At 38.1% G+C, this 21023-nt stretch overlaps 1 protein-coding gene across 2 annotated transcripts in view; it reads left to right on the forward strand.

The window, feature by feature from the left end:
- Positions 1–21023, forward strand: part of PREX2 (phosphatidylinositol-3,4,5-trisphosphate dependent Rac exchange factor 2) — a 286976-nt gene that overhangs the window by 87690 nt on the left and 178263 nt on the right. For both annotated transcript variants that reach the window (XM_023222397.3, XM_023222398.2), the window contains exons 9-11: positions 9438–9587; positions 12180–12324; positions 17038–17138. In XM_023222397.3, coding sequence (XP_023078165.1) covers positions 9438–9587; positions 12180–12324; positions 17038–17138 — 396 coding nt within the window. The remainder of the gene's footprint in view (positions 1–9437; positions 9588–12179; positions 12325–17037; positions 17139–21023) is intronic.

Consider the following 21023-nt stretch of genomic DNA (forward strand, 5'->3'; position numbering starts at 1 on the left):
CTGAACAACCTGCTCCTGAATGACTACTGGGTACATAACGAAATGAAAGCAGAAATAAAGATGTTCTTTGAATCCAATGAGAACAAAGATACAACATACCAGAATCTCTGGGACACATTTAAAGCAGTGTGTAGAGGGAAATTTATAGCACTAAATGCCCACAAGAGAAAGCTGGAAAGATCTAAAATTGACACTCTAACATCACAATTAAAAGAACTAGAGTGGCAAGAGCAAACACATTCAAAAGCTAGCAGAAGGCAAGAAATAACTAAGATCAGAGCAGAACTGAAGGAGATAGAGACACAAAAAACCCTCCAAAAAATCAATGAATCCAGGAGTTGGTTTTTTGAAAAGATCAACAAAATTGACAGACCGCTAGCAAGACTAATAAAGAAGAAAAGAGAGAGGAATCAAATAGACGCAATAAAAAATGATAAAGGGGATATCACCACCAACCCCACAGAAATACAAACTACCATCAGAGAATACTATAAACACCTCTACGCAAATCAACTAGAAAATCTAGAAGAAATGGATAATTTCCTGGACACTTACACTCTTCCAAGACTAAACCAGGAAGAAGTTGAATCCCTGAATAGACCAATAGCAGGCTCTGAAATTGAGGCAATAATTAATAGCCTACCAACCAAAAAAGTCCAGGACCAGATGGATTCACAGCTGAATTCTACCAGAGGTACAAAGAGGAGCTGGTACCATTCCTTCTGAAACTATTTCAATCAATAGAAAAAGAGGGAATCCTCCCTAACTCATTTTATGAGGCCAACATCATCCTGATACCAAAGCCTGGCAGAGACACAACAAAAAAAGAGAATTTTAGACCAATATCCCTGATGAACATCGATGCAAAAATCCTCACTAAAATACTGGCAAACCGGATTCAGCAGCACATCAGAAAGCTTATCCACCATGATCAAGTGGGCTTCATCCCTAGGATGCAAGGCTGGTTCAACATTCGCAAATCAATAAACATAATCCAGCATATAAACAGAACCAAAAACAAGAACCACATGATTATCTCAATAGATGCAGAAAAGGCTTTTGACAAAATTCAACAGCCCTTCATGCTAAAAACGCTCAATAAATTTGGTATTGATGGAACGTACCTCAAAATAATAAGAGCTATTTATGACAAACCCACAGCTAATATCATACTGAATGGGCAAAAACTGGAAAAATTCCCTTTGAAAACTGGCACAAGACAGGGATGCCCTCTCTCACCACTCCTATTCAACATAGTGTTGGAAGTTCTGGCTAGGGCAATCAGGCAAGAGAAAGAAATCAAGGGTATCCAGTTAGGAAAAGAAGAAGTCAAATTGTCCCTGTTTGCAGATGACATGATTGTATATTTAGAAAACCCCATCGTCTCAGCCCAAAATCTGCTTAAGCTGGTAAGCAACTTCAGCAAAGTCTCAGGATACAAAATTAATGTGCAAAAATCACAAGCATTCTTATATACCAGTAACAGACAAACAGAGAGCCAAATCAGGAATGAACTTCCATTCACAATTCCTTCAAAGAGAATAAAATACCTAGGAATCCAACTTACAAGGGATGTAAAGGACCTCTTCAAGGAGAACTACAAACCACTGCTCAGTGAAATAAAAGAGGACACAAACAAATGGAAGAACATACCATGCTCATGGATAGGAAGAATCAATATCGTGAAAATGGCCATACTGCCCAAGGTTATTTATAGATTCAATGCCATCCCCATCAAGCTACCAATGAGTTTCTTCACAGAATTGGAAAAAACTGCTTTAAAGTTCATATGGAACCAAAAAGGAGCCTGCATTGCCAGGACAATCCTAAGTCAAGAGGACAAAGCTGGAGGCGTCACGCTACCTGACTTCAAACTATACTACAAGGCTACAGTAACCAAAACAGCATGGTACTGGTACCAAAACAGAGATATAGACCAATGGAACAGAACAGAGTCCTCAGAAATAATACCACACATCTACAGCCATCTGATCTTTGACAAACCTGAGAGAAACAAGAAATGGGGAAAGGACTCCTATTTAATAAATGGTGCTGGGAAAATTGGCTAGCCATAAGTAGAAAGGTGAAACTGGATCCTTTCCTTACTCCTTATACAAAGATTAATTCAAGGTGGATTAGAGACTTAAATGTTAGACCTAATACCATAAAAACCCTAGAAGAAAACCTAGGTAGTACCATTCAGGACATAGGCATGGGCAAGGACTTCATGTCTAAAACACCAAAAGCAATGGCAACAAAAGCCAAAATTGACAAATGGGATCTAATTAAACTAAAGAGCTTCTGCACAGCAAAAGAAAGGACCGTCAGAGTGAACAGGCAACCTACAGAATGGGAGAAAATTTTTGCAATCTACTCATCTGACAAAGGGCTAATATCCAGAATCTACAAAGAATTCAAACTAATATACAAGAAAAAAACAAACAACCCCATCAATATGTGGGCAAAGGATATGAACAGACATTTCTCAAAAGAAGACATTCATACAACCAACAGACACATGAAAAAATGCTCATCATCACTGGCCATCAGAGAAATGCAAATCAAAACCACAATGAGATACCATCTCACACCAGTTAGAATGGCAATCATTAAAAAGTCAGGAAACAACAGGTGTTAGAGAGGATGTGGATAAATAGGAACACTTTTACACTGTTGGTGGGATTGTAAACTAGTTCAACCATTATGGAAAACAGTATGGCAATTCCTCAAGGATCTAGAACTAGATGTACCATATGACTCAGCCATCCCACTACTGGGTATATACCCAAAGGATTATAAATCATGCTGCTATAAAGACACATGCACACGTATGTTTATTGCGGCACTATTCACAATAGCAAAGTCCTGGAATCAACCCAAATGTCCATCTGTGACAGACTGGATTAAGAAAATGTGGCACATATACACCATGGAATATTATGCAGCCATAAAAAAGGATGAGTTTGCATCCTTTGTAGGGACATGGATGCAGCTGGAAACCATCATTCTTAGCAAACTATCACAAGAACAGAAAACCAAACACCGCATGTTCTCACTCATAGGTGGGAACTGAACAATGACATCACTTGGACTCGGGAACGGGAACATCACACATCGGGGCCTATCATGGGGGGGAGGGGAGGGATTGCATTGGGAGTTATACCTGATATAAATGATGATTTGATGGGTGCTGATGAGTTGATGGGTGCAGCACACCAACATGGCACAAGTATACATATGTAACAAACCTGCACGTTATGCACATGTACCCTAGAACTTAAAGTATAATAAAAAATAAAATAAAAAAAAAGAAATTTTGGAGAGGGATAGGATCTTGATGGTCAATTAATGTGCCCCATTAACATTTCAGATGACAGAAATGAGGCCAGTTTTAAGAACTAACTGCCCATGTTTACCAAGCTGACTAGAACAGAGCTGGGGATAGAGTTAAGTTTTCTGGGTTTCCATGTACATGCTTTGTAACATAGAGAGGGACCAAGTGGAGAGCAGTGAAGGAACAAGGCATCAGCCTACGGAGATTGAGTTTGGTAGCACCCAGAAATGATCTGGGTGCTGCATGAACTTTCTCCCTTTGTTGTTTCTTTGGTCATTTCCAGCATAGAATCTTCATTTCTGTTTTGATGAGCTCAGGTTTTAAGTCTCCTGTATTTTTTACTTTACGCATGAAGCTGACACAGATGGATCTTAGCAGAGCTGATTAATGTCCCTATGCCAAGTACCCCCCATACTTGGCCCCTGGATAAGTTAAATGAGGGATAAACAGATGCTATCAGGCTTATCTGTCATTACCAAAAGAAAAATACAAACACCTATACCGTATTTAGTTGTAAATAATAAAATGGATGAATTGATGTGTGTGGGTGTGTGTGTATATATATGTATATATATTTAAGCATGCTTAGAACATTTTTTCCTTTTCTTAAATTGAGATGGGGTGGTGGTGAGGAGTCTCATTGTCTTGCCCTGGTTGGACTTGAACTCATGATTCTCTCAACTCAGCCTCAGTAACTGGGACTACAGGCATGCACCACTGTGCCTAGCACTTAGAACTTGTGATGGAAAATGGAATGGAAAAGTTTTTCTTCCATTTGAATTACATGAATACTGAATATTTTTATATACTGTGCGTATAATAAAATAGTTTTCTAAGGAAGAAGCTCTATCAGATGACTAATTGCATTGATATAGCTCAAAACTTGCAGAAAAATTAATTGTACTTGGGATGAGACTAAAGTTTTCAGCCAACATGTAAACATCTCGAATCTTTTGATAAATAATATTATTGTAATTTTATTCATAATACTTAATGACTTGGTTTATATCATAGTTATATCTTAGTATAGAAAGAAATTTAAATGAGGGTATGATGTGCAAAAGTGCAAAAATTTGTATATATATTTATTTAAGTCTGTCCATGTTATTCATTAATTCCTATATTCAAGGCAGATGTTGACCCTTGCATCTGTGGCCAAATTTCCATGCAACCATCCTTCAGATTTCAACTCTCAGTGAATCTAAGCAATTCTTTGAAGATTCTTTCTGGGACTACTAGTTTGATAATGATGCTCTAAAGAAAATTCAGCTTAAAGGCAATAGTAGGAAAGCTATTGTACTTCCTGGAATTAATTTTCATGGTAATTTTTATAGTGCACGCCTGGAAAGCCATTCAGAAAGTAGTACCAGATCATTAGTATTCTCTCTTATGCACCAGTTTATTTCTGTGGTTGGACAGAGGGTGAGAATGTTGACCTTTAGAAAATGTGGTCTATAGTTCAGTATTGGGCATACCATAGATTTCAATACATTCATCAAATTTGAATTGGATAAGATGAAAATTTTTTATTCTTAAGGTGTTCTTTGAAAGTAAGTCAATTAAAAAATTTAGCTCTCCCTTTAGATATAATTACTTGAAACTATTTTAATATGTTGAATACATTATTTTTATAAAATTAAATTGTGCTTATTAAAGAAACTTTGGAAACTGCAGAAAAATATAAAGGCCAAAAACATTAGATAATAATGTCATATGAAGACAAATACATAAGACTATATACAAAATATTTCCTGCAGTTTTCGTTTTCATGCACAGATTTAAAAATGCTTGAAAATGTGAACTTTATATTTTGTATCCTTTTTCACTTAAACCAAGTACCTGTATTATCTTAATGATCATCATCTTCATCTTCATGCCTTATCACCAAAAATAGTATTTATTGTTGCATACCAGTCTACTGACTAGATAAACCGGTTACTTTCACAACTGTAGTATTGTTGCGTAAGCTGGATTGAATATGTTCTTAATTAAAAAGTAACAATGGCTTAACAAATGTTGAAAAGAATATAAGAATATAATAGTTTTTTTAAAATACATTTTCAATGTTATTAATTTAAGGGAGTGTATTTGGGAATTCAGAAAAGTCAAGGGATGAACTACTTTTTAGATTTTTAAAAGGAAAAGTCAATTAGAATTTTTTTTTTTTTTTTGCCAAAAATAATATCATATGCAATTTGGGATGCTGGTAATTTATTCAAAATTTTTTTCTCAATGTTAAATATTTATGAACAAATTACAAGTTTGAAAGTTTCCCTTAGAAATTTATGCATTCACAGTGTTGATCTCCAGGACAAGGGTTGAATACATTATTTAGACATCAGTTTCTTAATGTTTTCGATAACATAGTCTGGCAATTTCTTCTGTTTCTTAGCCTTTTTATAATACTTGGATATTTTCCATCTCATTGAAATGCAAATTTATTGAAAGAATACTGGCACATCCACTGAGATTTATAGTGTATCAGTTTTGGAAAAATCCCATCTAATTATATGAAACTGTACTGAAATAAGAGCAAGGCATTTGCAAACTGTGTAGCTTCAAGTAATTAGTGACTTGTTCAGGTCTGTCCATTGGATTTTTCTGTTTTTGGAAGAAATCTGTGACTAAAGACTGTTGAATTTGGATATTCTACATTTAAGAAATGGCAATTTAAAATCTATTCTTCCTATAAAATTAACATTTTAGATCCATTGAAGCTTGGAAATTCCTGCGTTTGCCATTTAATAAATTATTTATTCTTTCACTTAAATTTTTTAAACCAAATTCTGACTAAGTACAAAGCAATGTTGGACTTTTTAATGACTTTAGTGAAGGTGTTCTTTATGGATAAGTTTAATTTTATTTTGAAGTATGAAGATATTGGACAATGTGCTATGATTAAAATTGTGAAGCTATTTATATGTCTCTGTAGCTTTTGAAAAAAATGAGAAGCAATTGCTTATTTTGCATAACATTTGGTAATTTTGATGCTATTATGAAGTATGTATACTACATTTTGAGGCCTGTGGTATGTATATTCAATTGTATATGTGTGTTAGTGTGTGTGCATATATATGTTTAAAATTACTTATGATTTTTAAAATTGGTGTGATAGAAATTAGCTAGCATATAAACTTTAAAAAGGGACATTATTTCTTCATGTAAAATTATTTGACACAAGCTGTTCTTTTAAAATATTAGTGCAGCAATTAAGCTGTTATTTGAGACAGTGGATGTGTTAGTCCATTCTTGCACTCCTATAACTGCCTGAGATTGGGTAATTTATAAAGAAAAAAGGTTTAATTGGATGATGGTTCTGTGGGATGTATAGTTCATGTGGCTGGGGAGGCCTCAGCGTACTTAAAATCATGGTGAGAAGTGAAGGGGAAGCTGGCACGTCTTCCTAGCTGGAGCATGAGAGAGGAGTGGGGGAGGTTCTATACACTTTTAAACAACCAGATCTCATGATAACTCACTCACTGTCATGAGAACAGCACCAAAGGGGCAATTCTTCCCCATTATCCAATCTCCTCCCACCAGGCTTCAGCTCCAACTTTGGGGATTGCAATTTGACATGAGATTTGCGCAGGAACACAGATCCAAACCATATTAGTAGATTTTACAGTCAGCTAATGATCTTGGTTTCTGTACATTGAGACAGTAGCCACATGTGATCAATCACATGCTCACTTATCTGATTCCGAGTTGAATTATGTGCTTTCCAAAAGAAATGTGTATGCATAGGCTCAATTGGTCAGGCCAGGCTTCATGGAGGAGATGGGTCCACTTTCAAGAGGAGTAAGAATCTGTGAGGCAGAGAGGAGTGTGGGGTAGCTTGATGAGAAACTCAGCCTGGGGAATACATAAGTATTCACAGGACAACCAGGAAAGCAGCAGCCAAGAAAAGCATGGTGGGAAGGCATAAGAACATAGTGGAAAATAGAAGGAGTTAGAGTTGAGTTAATTTGGGAAGAATCTTTAAAGCAGAGTCTACATGTAGTTTTGACTTGATTCAGTGGTGAGACACCCAGTGGGTGGCTTTTGAGCTAAGAAGTGGCCTGATGAAAAATATTTGAGGGAGGGCTAGCAGGGTGTGAAGAGGCCAGTGACCAGACTCACTCCAGGAAAGAAAGGAAGGAAAACCCCCTGTTATAGAGATGGCTGGCCCTGGGGTACACCTGTGTGGTGTCAGGAGCATGACCCGGATGATTTTGGCATGTGAACCTGTGTTCCCTGTGCCCTATGGGAGGGCTACACTGTGTTCATTTTGGAGTGAGTCCCGTATTTATGACTGTAGGCTGCATTTGGCTACTGTGGTTTTCTTTATCTAGAGTAATAGTTAAAGGTGTAGTAACCTGAGTGGCCATGTGGGATCTTTTAAGCTGCAGGTGCCAGGTTCACTTAGCTAATCATAGCCTGACTTGAATAGAGAGAAGACAGCCTGAAAAAAAGCTTGGGCTTGTTTGTGATTCTGGTCTTGTTAGGTCACAAGTGATTAGGGTTGGGGGACAGTTCTAAACTTGTAGAATTTGAGAATTTCTGAATTTTTTCCCACCAGTTTATCATAATTTCTCAGCTGGTTATTTTTATAGATATTAAGGAGGAATTGCACTGTAATTGTGAAGTAATATTCTTATTTTCCTACTAATGCTCATGAATACTTATCTGACATGAATTATGAAGTTCTTTTACTTTGTGTAGGATCGGAACATGAATTAAACACATAAAGGTAATAAAAGTACAAAAAATCTTTTTAAAAATTGCTTGTAATTTTTTGGGAGGGAAGGATCTGCCAGTTTAAATCCCTGTATTATCAGAAGTCATTACTGATTATTCATGGATTATGGCACCTATAGAAAATACAGACTAATGTCTAATGTCATCCTATTTTGACTCAAAAGTAATCTGGAAGCTTTAACTACTCCACAACTGAACAGCATCATTTGATAATGGATTTGTGGTATTATTAGTCTGACCTCATATAATGTGTAGTGATTTTGGAGCTAATGAAAAAGACTATGGGAACCAGATTTTGGGAGAATGAGTGCCAAGCACATTTGTTTCTACTCAAAAACTTCATAAAGTAGATCATCTGAGAAAAAAAGAACAAAACAAGCAAAGTACCACAAAGTCATTTTCTAAACCACCTTTAACTTTGTTATGGCTTACCTCCTCAACACTGGCCTTTGCTGCTGAATGACTTTCAGGAGAGACACATGAAAAGGGTCACTTTAATTGGTACAGTTGCTGACTCAGGCCTCTGTCATAGGTTTTTCCATCTTGGAATCTTTGCTTTGCAGGGACTATCATGCCAGTAAAGGTCGTTTGCAAGTTATGTCACTATTCTTTACCTGCTGTTAGACAGAGAACTACTGTATAGAGTTTGCTGTTGACATTTTCAAACCCAGCATGACAGTTTACCCAAAACTGTGGTGAGGTAACAAAAGAGACAATTAAATGTAAATTTGTCTTCAAAAATTTTTTCATAAGTTTCTATTTATGTGACATAAATGGAATGAAAAGGGTTTAAAGAATGTATGTCTCGACCATGTACAGTGATAATGCTTTGGCATTTGTATGTTTCCATTTATTGCAGTTTTAGGTAATTGCACTCTTAGTGTGTTCTATTGGCCAATCTCTTAGTGTGCAGTTCATTAAATAATAGAAAATTGTTCCGTGGGACATAAATTGTCTCTGGAACCTAGAATGCTATTTCAAAAAAATATTAGAAAGATAAAATAAATAGACATCTTGAATGTTTGAGAATAAAATACCTTGCATGTTATTCTTTTATTACTTTAGAAACTTTGACAATATTTTTTAGCATAGAGCATGTAAGTGTTAATTAGTTTGTAGTGTTTAGTTTCATGTAATGTATTAACACTGCGAGCTAGAAATGTTCCATTATTGAGCACTGACTGCCTGCAATATAAACACATTCTTAAAATTTTTAAATGTGTATGTTTTTCAAAATGCATATATAAAGTAAAGATACGTTGAACAATTCAGTGGTTTTGGAACTTTTGTGTATTGAATGATAGTGTTGATATAATAATATTGTGTATTACATTTTATTCATTTGCCTTTACCCATTTATTTATAGCTGATTTCCATAGCAGTGGACACATTGTTGTTAATGGATGGAAGATACATAACACAGCAAAAAATAAATGGTTTGTTTGTATGGCGAAAACACCTGAAGAGAAGCATGAATGGTTTGAAGCTATTTTGAAAGAAAGAGAACGGCGGAAAGGTGGGTGTATGAATTGGGCACTATTATACTTAGCGAAGATTCTAACTTAGCATAGGAGTAAATAATGGGAAATCATGAGAAAGTAGAAAGCTATATGATGGTTGCTTATTAGGTTGGTGCGAAAATTATTGCGGTTTTGACATTGAAAGCAATTACTTCTGCACCAGTCTAATACTATGTGATGTGAGCCTCGTACTAAAAGACTTATTTGATACTTACAAAATTGTTATGTAGTACTTATATAGTTAGCAAAATAATTATGTTATGGCTGGTAGTGTCTTTTAAATAGTTTTTTAAAATAGAAAATTTGTTCAATTTTCTTTTCATTTTATTCTTGGTATTTCTAAAGCAGCATTACCAAATTTTTCTTTAGGTGACAAGCTTCAGTAACATAATGCAGTGTTGTAAAGCCTCCAATTGTTCTCTGTATACTTAACAGAACATTAAAATTTCTTAGACCCAATATGTTAGATTCCTAATTATAGATTAAAGCACTCTGGATTTATACAAACTTTTAAAAATTGTTAGGTCTATGAATGTAATACAATGTAACCCAATTAGTTGTTTGTTCATATGAGGAGGCCTAGCTCTAATTTGTGTTATGCTTTTAGAAAAATTTGCAAAAGGAATTTGGCCTGGCTATATTCACCAGTGTGAGGTTTATCTGCAAAAAGGCATATTTCTATAATTCAGCTCAGAAATAGAAATGCTTGTATTTCTACTAATTAACAACTGATTTCTTAATTAAGAAGCATGACATTGTTGATTACTTCTGGAGACCCAAGAATAAAACACCTCATTGGTAATGAAATTTCAGAACACAAAGAACTCTTTCTTCCATCTTCAGATGTTTTCCCCTGAAGAATATGCAAAGTTGCTACCTTGATTGAAATATTCATGGCACATACTTGTAGAATTTCCAAAGCGTTTTCAAATACTCCTTTGGTTGATCCTGGATGAGGAGCCAGATAGAAAATTTTAAAACAAAGTTTATGAATATGTGACTGACTCTAAGTTTTGTTGAACGTAGCAGTGAATTCAAATAGCAAACAAATAGTTGAAAGGTTAATCCAGCTTTCAATCAAGTTGAGCCTTTTTTGTTTTTTTAAGTGTGGCTATGATTCACCCAAGACAAAAAAAAAAAAAAAAAAAAAAAGCACATTCTCTAAAACTGCTTATGATCTTTATCTTCATATTTATCTTTATTAGACTCCATTCTTAAGGTATTATTTTTGAATAAAGACAAATGTTAATGGCTCCAGCATTGTCAAAAATAAAGGTCTGGTAGGAAATTTTGCAGGTAGACGACTAAAAATAATACAAGAATTTCTCCTTCTGCAACAGCTCCTCATCAGTCCTGATTTAGTGCCAGTGTTCCTAGGATTTTAGTTTGGCACTGTTTTTCTCTAACTAGATTCCTCGCCTTGGTTATCTATTCTCATCAGATTAACTTCCACTTCTACACTGCCGATTTGTTAAACTTTATGTCCAGCCTTGTCCTCTCCCCTGGGCATGCTCATGTTTTCACCTGAGTCCTGGACTCCCACCTGAATGTCCACACTACGCATACTCGGTACCCACCGAACTCCTGGTTACTTGGATGCCTTTGCCCAATATGCCTCCCTGCCTCCATTCAGTCACTCTCATCAGAAGCCCGGAAGGCATCTGATTTCTTCTCTTTATTCCATGCCCACATTTAACCAATATCTTATCAATAGCGCCTCCTAACTATTTCTCAACTTCATCCTCTTTGCCTTATGGCCCCTACCCTTATTCGCAGTGAGTTGAACTTGCTTGAACTTTTGAGGTTTCTTCTAACAGTGTCCCTCTTTTTAAATAGTTCCCTCTTCAGTTTGTTCCCCATACTGTCCTCTGAGCTTTGCTTCCAAAGCAACATAACTTTCTTTCCTGCACTACCCTACCTTGCTCCTCCCACTGGTTAAAACACTTAGCTGCGTGTCCAATACCTAAGGAATGAAACAAATGGAAACTGCAGGTTGAGCAAGGATCTTGGCTATCCTACCAGCCCATCTCCTATCTTTTCTCTTACAACCCATAGCTCCGGACCTCCATGTTGCTTCAAATGAGTTAACTCTGCTTTCTCTAGAAATCCCCATTCATACCTGTGCATTCAAGACAGGTCCCTTCTGTGAAACCTTTCTTAACATTTCTCAGGGAGAGGTGAGGTAGCCTGGGTATGCCTCCATTTTATCACATTTTTTTTTTTTTTTCCACCAGAACTGTCTCTATGACTACTCTGTCCAGTTCTGCTGATCTAACCTTGAGCAAGGGTGCCTGGTCCAGGACTCAATGGAGACTGAGACTCAGCTGTTCTTCTTATTCCTCTGACTAAAGCTTTATGCCTTTGGGGCACAATTTGCATGAAGGTGACATATACCCTGGAGACCCTGCCTTGCAGGTCTCCCTAGCCCCTGAGCTTCTTGAACACCAGGGCAGTATTATACAGGGGTCTGTAACCACAACCCCCAGCACATGGTAGACCTACAACAAATGCTTGCTTAATGAAGGCACAACTGAATGAATGAATGAAGAGAATTTTCAGTTACCTCTCCTTTCTCTCATTTTCGATAGGTTTAAAATTAGGAATGGAGCAAGATACCTGGGTAATGATCTCTGAACAGGGTGAGAAACTTTATAAAATGATGTGCAGACAAGGAAATCTGATCAAAGACAGAAAAAGAAAACTGACTACGTTCCCTAAATGCTTTCTTGGAAGGTAGGGTTGGGAGTTTGGGTGCATGACTTTCTTTTACATTCTCATTATCTCACCTGTTAACTTTCCTTCAATTGGTTTTCCTTTAAAAATATTCCCTTTGGCACTTCTGAAAACTTTTTTACAGTTGCCATTTCCTGGGCTTTAGCAGGATGAAGGAATGGACAGAGAGCCAGGATCATGACCAGGAAACTTAAGGCATCCGTCCATTCATTCATGACTTCTCAGATTTCTGATATGTCATGATCCCAGGGGAAAGGGAGGTTGGGTCCAGGCAAGGAGTGATAGGCAGGTAGGTTTGCCTGCAGGGGACAGGATGACTGGTTGGGCACGGACATGTGTATAGGGCCTGAAAGTCAGAATCAGAAAGACAGAGAAGATAAGAGACAGTCTGAACTACCAGTTAATTTAGAATTTAGGCAGCTGGACTCAGGATAAAGGGTGTAGGTGAAGAGTGAAAATGTGGGTCGTGTGAAGAGACAGGCAGTGAGCAATAGGCAGAGAGGTCACTTTGATTTTTAGAGTAGAGCAGAGTGACTGAGTGTTGTTTGTTTCCTTTGGACAGCATAAAGTGGGATTCCTTGACTGGTTTAATGAGTGCAGGGCCAGAAAGAAGGTTAGCTGCCTTCAGGTAGCTCTTTTTAGGCCAACCTCTGTGCTGACTTCTTCCTATATATTATTTCTAATGCTGGAATACATACTTAGGTAGGAGCTAAATACCATTATACTTTTTTGAAGATACAGAAACTATGGATCAGGGAGCTTAACAATTTCATATTGTTAGTGAATACCAATGCCCAAATTTATAAAGTAGGCTATAAAGTAGTTTACAGTCTAGACTGTCATCAAACTTATCTATTCAGCTCCTAGTAATACCACCAATTTGTTGTGTGATTTGGGATGGTTGAGTTTCCATTTGCTCTGAAAACATGGAGATGATGGTAGAGTTCACCTATAGTGCTGAGTAGGATGTCTTTTTAACCAGCGATGGGAACACACAACATAATCATAGGCTACCTCTGCCTCCCTCATATGGTTTGGCTGTGTCCCCACCCAAATCTCATCTTGAGTTATAATCCAAGTTGTAATCCCCACATGCCAGGGGAGGCATCTAGTGGGAAGTGATGGGATCATGGGGGTGGTTTCCCCCATGCTGTTCTCATGATAGTGAGTGAGTTCTCATGACATCTGATGGTTTTATAAGGGGCTCTTCCTTCTTCACTCACCTTCTCTCACCTGCTGCCATGTAAGGTGTACCTGCATCCCCTTCTGCCATGATTGTAAGTGTCCTGAAGCTTTCGCAGCCATGCAGAACTGTGAATCAATTAAATTTCTTTTCTTTATAAATTACCCAATCTTGGGTATTTATTTATAGCAGTGTGAGAATGGACTAATATACCCAGTCTCAGGGAAGTTCTTTACAGCAGTGTGAAAAAGGGCTAATACACTTCCCAACCCCCAACTCAGAAATCTATAGGCCAGGAAAACCTCGGCCTGCAGAGCAGCATCTGGCTTTCTTCTTCATTGGGAGTAATCCTCCCAGCAGACTACACATCTGCCAGTGAGCTATACTGTTGCTTGTAGGTACCCCTTAGGTGGTAGTAGCTCTCGTACAAGGGAAAGAGAAGATGTGAGTTTATCTTGGCATAGAAGCCCTGTGCAGCAAAATGACAGTATCTCTTGTACCCACCCCATGGGCATAACTTTCTGGGTCCTCACTGGGATATGCCCACTTGCAAGAGAGTGACTTCAAGTTATGGCTTCCCACTAGGTTTCTATAGGTAGGCAAATTAACCACCAGGGGTCATTTTTACCATTACAATGCTGCCTAGTTTAGCAGTTGACACACTACCTTCATCAGGTGTCTAGGGGAGTATAGCTAGGATAGAAAGTTAGCCCAGGGCCAAATTTGTTCTTATTGAAGAAGAATAGATTTTGCTAACCTTTCACTCATGCTATGTTGTATGGGAATAGTGCAAGTTCATTGTGATGCTATATGAAGCTTTTCCCAGAGCACCTGATAGGTAGGAGAGACTCAGTAAATGTTAGGTTATTGTGGCCTTTTCCATAACAGCACACTACTGCTGCTTACAGTGCAAGTTTGAGATTATTTCTGCATGGATCATTGTCCTTTAGCAGAGTGTTGATGGAATTTCCCCATTCCCTCAGTAGGTCCAATGATAAAGCCACTCATTGGGTTCCTTTACTCTTGAGCTCTCACTCTTAAAAATGTTTCCAATTTATAGCAATATTTAAAGTGGCTCTTTCCCTCATTGTAATTGGACATTTTCAGGAATCTAGTGCCATAAGACTAGAGAATTATGCCTTAGCTACATAACAACCATCTCAACCCACTTGTCAACCACTGAGTTAGTAAAGCTCACTATGTGCCAGGCCCCGTGCTGAGTTCCTGACATCTGTCATCTCATTTAATCCTTTGGCTGCACTATGACATTGACATTCTTTATTTATTTATTTTTTTATTTTTTTTAATTTTAAGGTGGAGTCTCACTCTGTCGCCCAGGCTGGAGTGCAGTGGCATGATCTCAGCTTACTGCAAACTCTGCCTCCCGGGTTCAAGTGATTCTCCTGCCTCAGCCTCCCGAGTAGCTGGGATTACAGGTACATGCCACCACACCTGGCTAATTTTTTTTTATTTTTAGTATAGACAGGATTTCACCATATTGGCCAGACTAGTCTCGAACTCCTGACCTCAAATGATCTACCTGCCTTGGCTTCCCAAAATGCTGGGATTGCAGGCATGAGCCACTGCACCTGGCACGACATTCTTAATACTATCTCTATGTTAATAATGAAGAAGCTGAGGTTTAAAGAGCTAAATTCATGAACTCATGGTCATGCAGGTAGTGGAAACAGAAACAGGATTTGAGTCCCCATGGTCTTATGGCAAAGTACATGATATTAACTGCTACACTTTGTTTCACCTTTTTTTATATTTTCCTTTTGAATTTGTTATGCAGCAAGAAAAGCAATGGTTTTGAATGGGTCTTATTTAATAAAAGAATAAAAAAATTTTAACTTTTTCTGCCTTAAAGTATTTTTGTAGTCTAGACAACCCATTTTTAGAATTTTATATCCCTCAATTATTTGACATTAGTCATTTTTCTTGCTTTTGTTTATGAAATTAATGAAGAAATAATTTCCTGATGCAGTCCATAGCTTTGTTTCTCTAACCAAAAAAAGAAAGCCTGTCTACAACAAATTCATTTATTTATATAAAAGTTCAAATGTTAGACTTTTAAAACATGAGCAACATAATATTTTTTATTTGTAAAATGTCTCTGTATTTAGTGTTCCCTTAATGATACCACGTGACCTTTTTTTTTTTTTAATCGCTATATAGCTGAGGCTCTCCTAAGTGATACAAAACATCATCCTTATTATCTATGATGCCTGGGGCTGCCCTGCAGTGGTGACAGATATAACCTATAATCCACTGTGGCCTTCACAGCCACAGCAGTGTGTGGTAGACAGTTCTGATGGATGGTTCTGTGCTGGAGTATTCCTTATGGATGACAGATGAGATACAATAATGAATTTACCAAGTAATTTTCAAAACAATGTAGTAAAACTTTTATATGTCTTTTGGTGTACATTAGTTTTCTATTGCTGTATAACAAATGAACACATACTTAGCAGCTTAAAACAACACCAGTCAGAAGTCCAAGAAAGCTCAAGTGGGTTCTCTGCTTAGGGTTTCATGACCCCAAAATCAAGGTGCTGGCCAGACGGGGCTCTTATCTTGAGGCTCTGGGGAAAAGTTCCCTTCCAAGCTTACTCAGGTGGTTGTCAGGATTCAGCTCCTTGAGGCTGCAAGAATGAAGTACTTGTTTCCTTGCTGTCAGCCAAGGGTTGCTCTCAGCTTCTGCAGGCTGCGCGTCTTGGTACCAGGTCCTCTCCGTCTTCAGAGCTGGCAGTGGCACATTGAATCCTTCTAGTGCTTTTCATTTCTCTGACTTCCTCTCATGCCACTAGCCTGAGAAAACTCTGCTTCAAAGGGTTCCACTCCCTGAATCAGGCCCACTGGGATAATTTACATATTTTAAAGTTTACTAACTTGGGGTTTTAATTACATATGCAAAATTCCCTTCAGAGCAGTACCTAGATTAGAATTTAATTGAAAAACCAAGGGGCGGGAATCTTGGTGTGGTAGGAGGTCAGTGAGAGGATTTCTGTAGAATCCTACCTATCACACGGTACATGCAGTTTTCTTTTGTTCTTCCTTCCTGGATCTTTAAACTCCCTGGTTCTCTGTGCCTGGGAACCACATTAAAGACAGTTTACCTCTTTATATTAAGTTGTTACTACTCTATTCAGTTCTGACTTTAGCTATCTTTAGGATCTGTTGCAATCCTTTAGTCCCATATTTGCCTTTATGTTAATGCTAACCTTTTAATTAAAGCTACTCTAAAATTTCCACTTTGTGTTTATTAGAGGCCTCAACAAGTTGAACAGTTTAAAACTAAGTATAGTTTAGTAATGTCTGTATGTACAGACATGGGTTTTCTAGAATAGAGTTCAACTTAAATGGCTGTAGGTCTTACATATGTGAAAAAATCATCTGTTGAAATGTGTTGCAAATATTCCTTTATATTTTGAGATTCCTTTGATCGTTGCTTCATGACTGGATGGTATGGAAAGACTTGCTGGGGAAAAAATTAACCATTTAGCTTTTTCACTGGCTTTCTGTTGCAGCGAATTTGTGTCATGGCTGTTGGAAATTGGAGAGATTCACAGGCCTGAGGAAGGTGTGCACTTGGGACAAGCATTATTAGAAAATGGAATCATTCACCATGGTAATTGCTTTATTAATTACTTATTTAATACATTTATTCACCATATGTATCTTAATCCCATTCATCAGTTTAGTCTACAGTTCCCCACATTATAGGATGCTTATTGTTTTTAACAAGATTTTCAGTACCTAATATGTGTAGAACAGTGTTTCAGAGAGTGTGGGTTTATGGGGCTATCTTTGTTAACCTTAAAATGAAGAGCTTCAATACAGGCAAGTGTTAGAAAATAGAGAAGTGGGATTGTGGAGGAAGGCATGGTTACTTCTGTAGTAATTAGAGTATTTGGGAGTGTTTCATGGAGGACAGGACATGACAGTGATGCTGGGCATTGCAGAATGAATAGAACTCTGCCAGGGACTGCAGGGCAGAGGGGCATTCCACCTGGAGGAAATAACAGCACTCCAACACAGTGGTGGGTGAGTTTGTGGTGGCTTCTTTGGGGACCAGCACAGAGCCTCACGTGGGTCCATGGAGGAACATACTGGTGAGGGGAGGTGTGGCAAAAAGGCAGGCAGAGCCTGAATTCCAGAAGATCTGAAGTCTGCTGTGGCATTTGGGCTTATTCTGAAGGGGGCCAGGAGCTGATGAATGCTTTTAAGCAGAGGCATGATCAGAACTTGGGTCCATAGCTATGAGATGCAGCAGCATGGAGCCTGAAGTGGACAGGTTCAAGACTGCAAAGCACCAGGCCCCTCCGGGGGCCCTGCTGCACCCAGGGGTGGTAGTGCAAGGGCTTTAGCAGGTCTGCATCCATGGGCATGAAAAAAACCCATGGGGAGATTCTGGCAAAGCTAAAATACCATATTTTATAACTCTTTGGATGCGGGTGATGAAGAATGAAGAGAGAGATTAGAGTATTCTGAGCCTTCTTCTCTGAACGACTGAGATAACTAATTCAGGAGGAGGAGCGGGATTGAAAGAGAAGATGCAGGCTTTGCTGTGGACTGTGTCAGACAGCCAGTGGGGAGTGGCCAGCAAGCGATTGAGAATTTGGGGTGAAGTTCAGGATAGAAATAAGGTGAGAGACATATTTGGAATCATTTCAAGGGAGTACTAGACTCCTGGGAACACTGACAATGAACAAACAGACAAAAACCAAGAAAGCAGTGTTGATGGGACTCAGGACAAAGGCTTAAAGAATTTCTAAGGTAAATTGTGGGAGAGAAGAAAAAGGGAATTATTAATAAATACGGATGTTTGGCTATGGTATTTTGATGTTCATTTCCTTTCTTAGATGCTGTGCAAACAAACCAGATCTTTCCCATCTTTCCTTATCACACTGGGTGTTGCCTACATGATGGTACCACTATCCACCCATCCAGGAATCATCTTTAATTCCTTTCTCTCCCTCATGCCGTCAAGCCCTGTGAACTCTACCACCAAAATAAGTCCCTAAACAATGAATTCTCTCCCTTTCAGCATCCCTACTTTCTTTCTAGTCACCATCATCTCCTCCTTTGCTTCCACTTTTGTTCTCCACTCCCGTAGTACACTCTCCAGGTCACAACTGAAGAGACCTTTTAAAATGGGGATATGATCAAAGTATCCCTCTGTTTATAACCATCTAATTGCTTACGATCAAACTTAAAGAAAAGTTCAGACCTATTACATGCCCTAAACTTCTTACCATGACCTACAAGATCCGACGTGATAGGGCCCTTGACTTCCTCTCAGAGCTTGACACCTTGCATTGTACCTAACTTGTTGCACGGTGGCCACTCTGACCTTCTGTCTCTTTCTTCAACACTCCAAGATGACTTCCTATTTAGGACCCTAGCTTTTGCTCTTCTCATTCAACAGTTACTTATTAATCCCTAATATATGCCAGGAGCCTTTCTCAGTGATAGAGACAGAGCTGTGAATGAAAAGACAAAAATCCTTGTATTCACGACTCATGTCTTCCATGACCCTTTGACTTTTAGAAGACCATCCTGTCCTGTGATTCCAATGTCCTATTTTTTTTTTTTTTACTTTGAAATCTTTCTTTATGTACTTATCACTCTGAAATTATTATGTTTTTTTACTTGTGTCTTTGTTTATTGCCTCTTTATCTCCCTATCCCTTCCCTGGCCTCCAATAAAAATATAAACACCATCTGAACAAGAGCCTCATTTGTTATTATATAGCAAATGTCTGGCATTCCCATCCCATACAGGTGCTCAATAAATATTTACTGAATGAATGATTATATTTTGAGTGAAAAGATGATACTTATAAATTGTATATGATTTTGTGCTTGTTTCATTAGCATCATTAAAACATCTAAAAGCATTATATGGCTGCTTTTAGCATCTGGTAGGCTAAAAGGATCATTTAAAAATTTAAAAGTAAAAATAACATTATGACTATTACATACTAACATTGTAAAACACTAACAAGCATATATAATAATTACCCTGTCTTTAATAGGATTGAATAGATCTTATATTGTCCTGGGAACTGTGCCTCAGTTGCAGAAATTGAGTAGTTGTCTACCAAATTGGTTTAGCTTTTGTTTTTTGTGGGTGTGCACACATTGCATTTCTTAGTTTTCCTTGCAGTCAAGGGGAGGCCATGAAATTGAGTTGCAGCCAAGGACATGTACACAAAAGTGATGCACAAGGGAAGTGTACAGGCTATTAAAAAAACGCAAAACACAAGGTGACCCTGAGAGCCATGCATTAAGGATGACTGAGCCTCTGTCAGACCCCAGACCCTGCATGAGGAGAGCACCATCCCTCATCCTCCACCACTGATTGGATTTTACCTCAATGAAAAATTAGCTTCTACAATATAAGTCACTATATTAGGGAGGTTTGTTTGTTACAGTAGCTAGTGTTAACCAGTGGAAAACCAGCTAGTTTTTCTTCCCAACATTTCCTGCACAAATGACTTCTCCCATCGTATCCTAGCATATTTCTGCCTTTCTAGAAGGAAGTATGAGAGCAGCTGGGTTTCTTGATGGACAGAGTAAAACGACAGACTTAAACTACTAAGAAATAAAGGTTGCTGGTTCATGTTGACATGCAAACTAGGGGTGAGAGAACATATTATGCAATTTTGCATTAATAGAATAATTTTATTAGAATAAAGAGATATGAGCCAAATGTACTAGTATCATTAGTATGTGGTTCCAGCTGCATTTTGGTGAAAATAGAATTCCTAAAATAAAGTTGAATGAACCATCTGTTTTAAAGAGAGCAAGCAAAAAAGAAGTTGACTATTACTGCTATTATTCACATTGCAAATATGATTGAGAACTTCGCCATCAGCAAAGCCTTGCTATAGCAGGAGCTCTAGGGTTGAGGCCATGTATGCTTTCTCTGTGGTATGCTGACAATATGTATCTTGTCTGGTGCTACTCTTTGCAGTAGGAATGCTTATGTGAGAACAGAGACCTCATATCTTATTAATATTTGTTATATCTCATGGTATGCTGAAGTTGGCTCATACAAACTCCTGAGAGCTGATAATCAAATACATTTTGTAGGCTGGTTAGTTTTTAAACACAATTATTATTAATTCAATTATGTAAACATGTAAGCACATAAATTATGTTGCAAAAAGGGTAAAACACTCTTTTGGGGGGTTGGAGGAAGGGTCTTGCTCTGTTGTGCAGGCTAGAGTATAGTGGGGTGATCATGGCTCACTGTAGCCTCAACCTCCTGGGCTCAAGTGATCCTCCTGCCTTAGCTTTGTGAGTAGCTGGGACCGCAGGTGCATGCCACCATGCCCGGATAATTTGTTGTTGTTGTTGTTTTTAATTTGTAGAGATGAGGTCTTGCCATATTGACCAGGTTGGTCTTGAATTCCTGGGCTGAAGCAATCCTTCCACCTCAGCCTCCCAAAGTGCTGGGATTACAGGCATGAGCCACCATGCTGGACCTGTAAAACAATCTTTAAATG

The sequence above is a fragment of the Piliocolobus tephrosceles genome, chromosome 7, assembly GCF_002776525.5.
Source record: "Piliocolobus tephrosceles isolate RC106 chromosome 7, ASM277652v3, whole genome shotgun sequence".
NCBI classification, from domain to species: Eukaryota; Metazoa; Chordata; class Mammalia; order Primates; family Cercopithecidae; genus Piliocolobus; species Piliocolobus tephrosceles.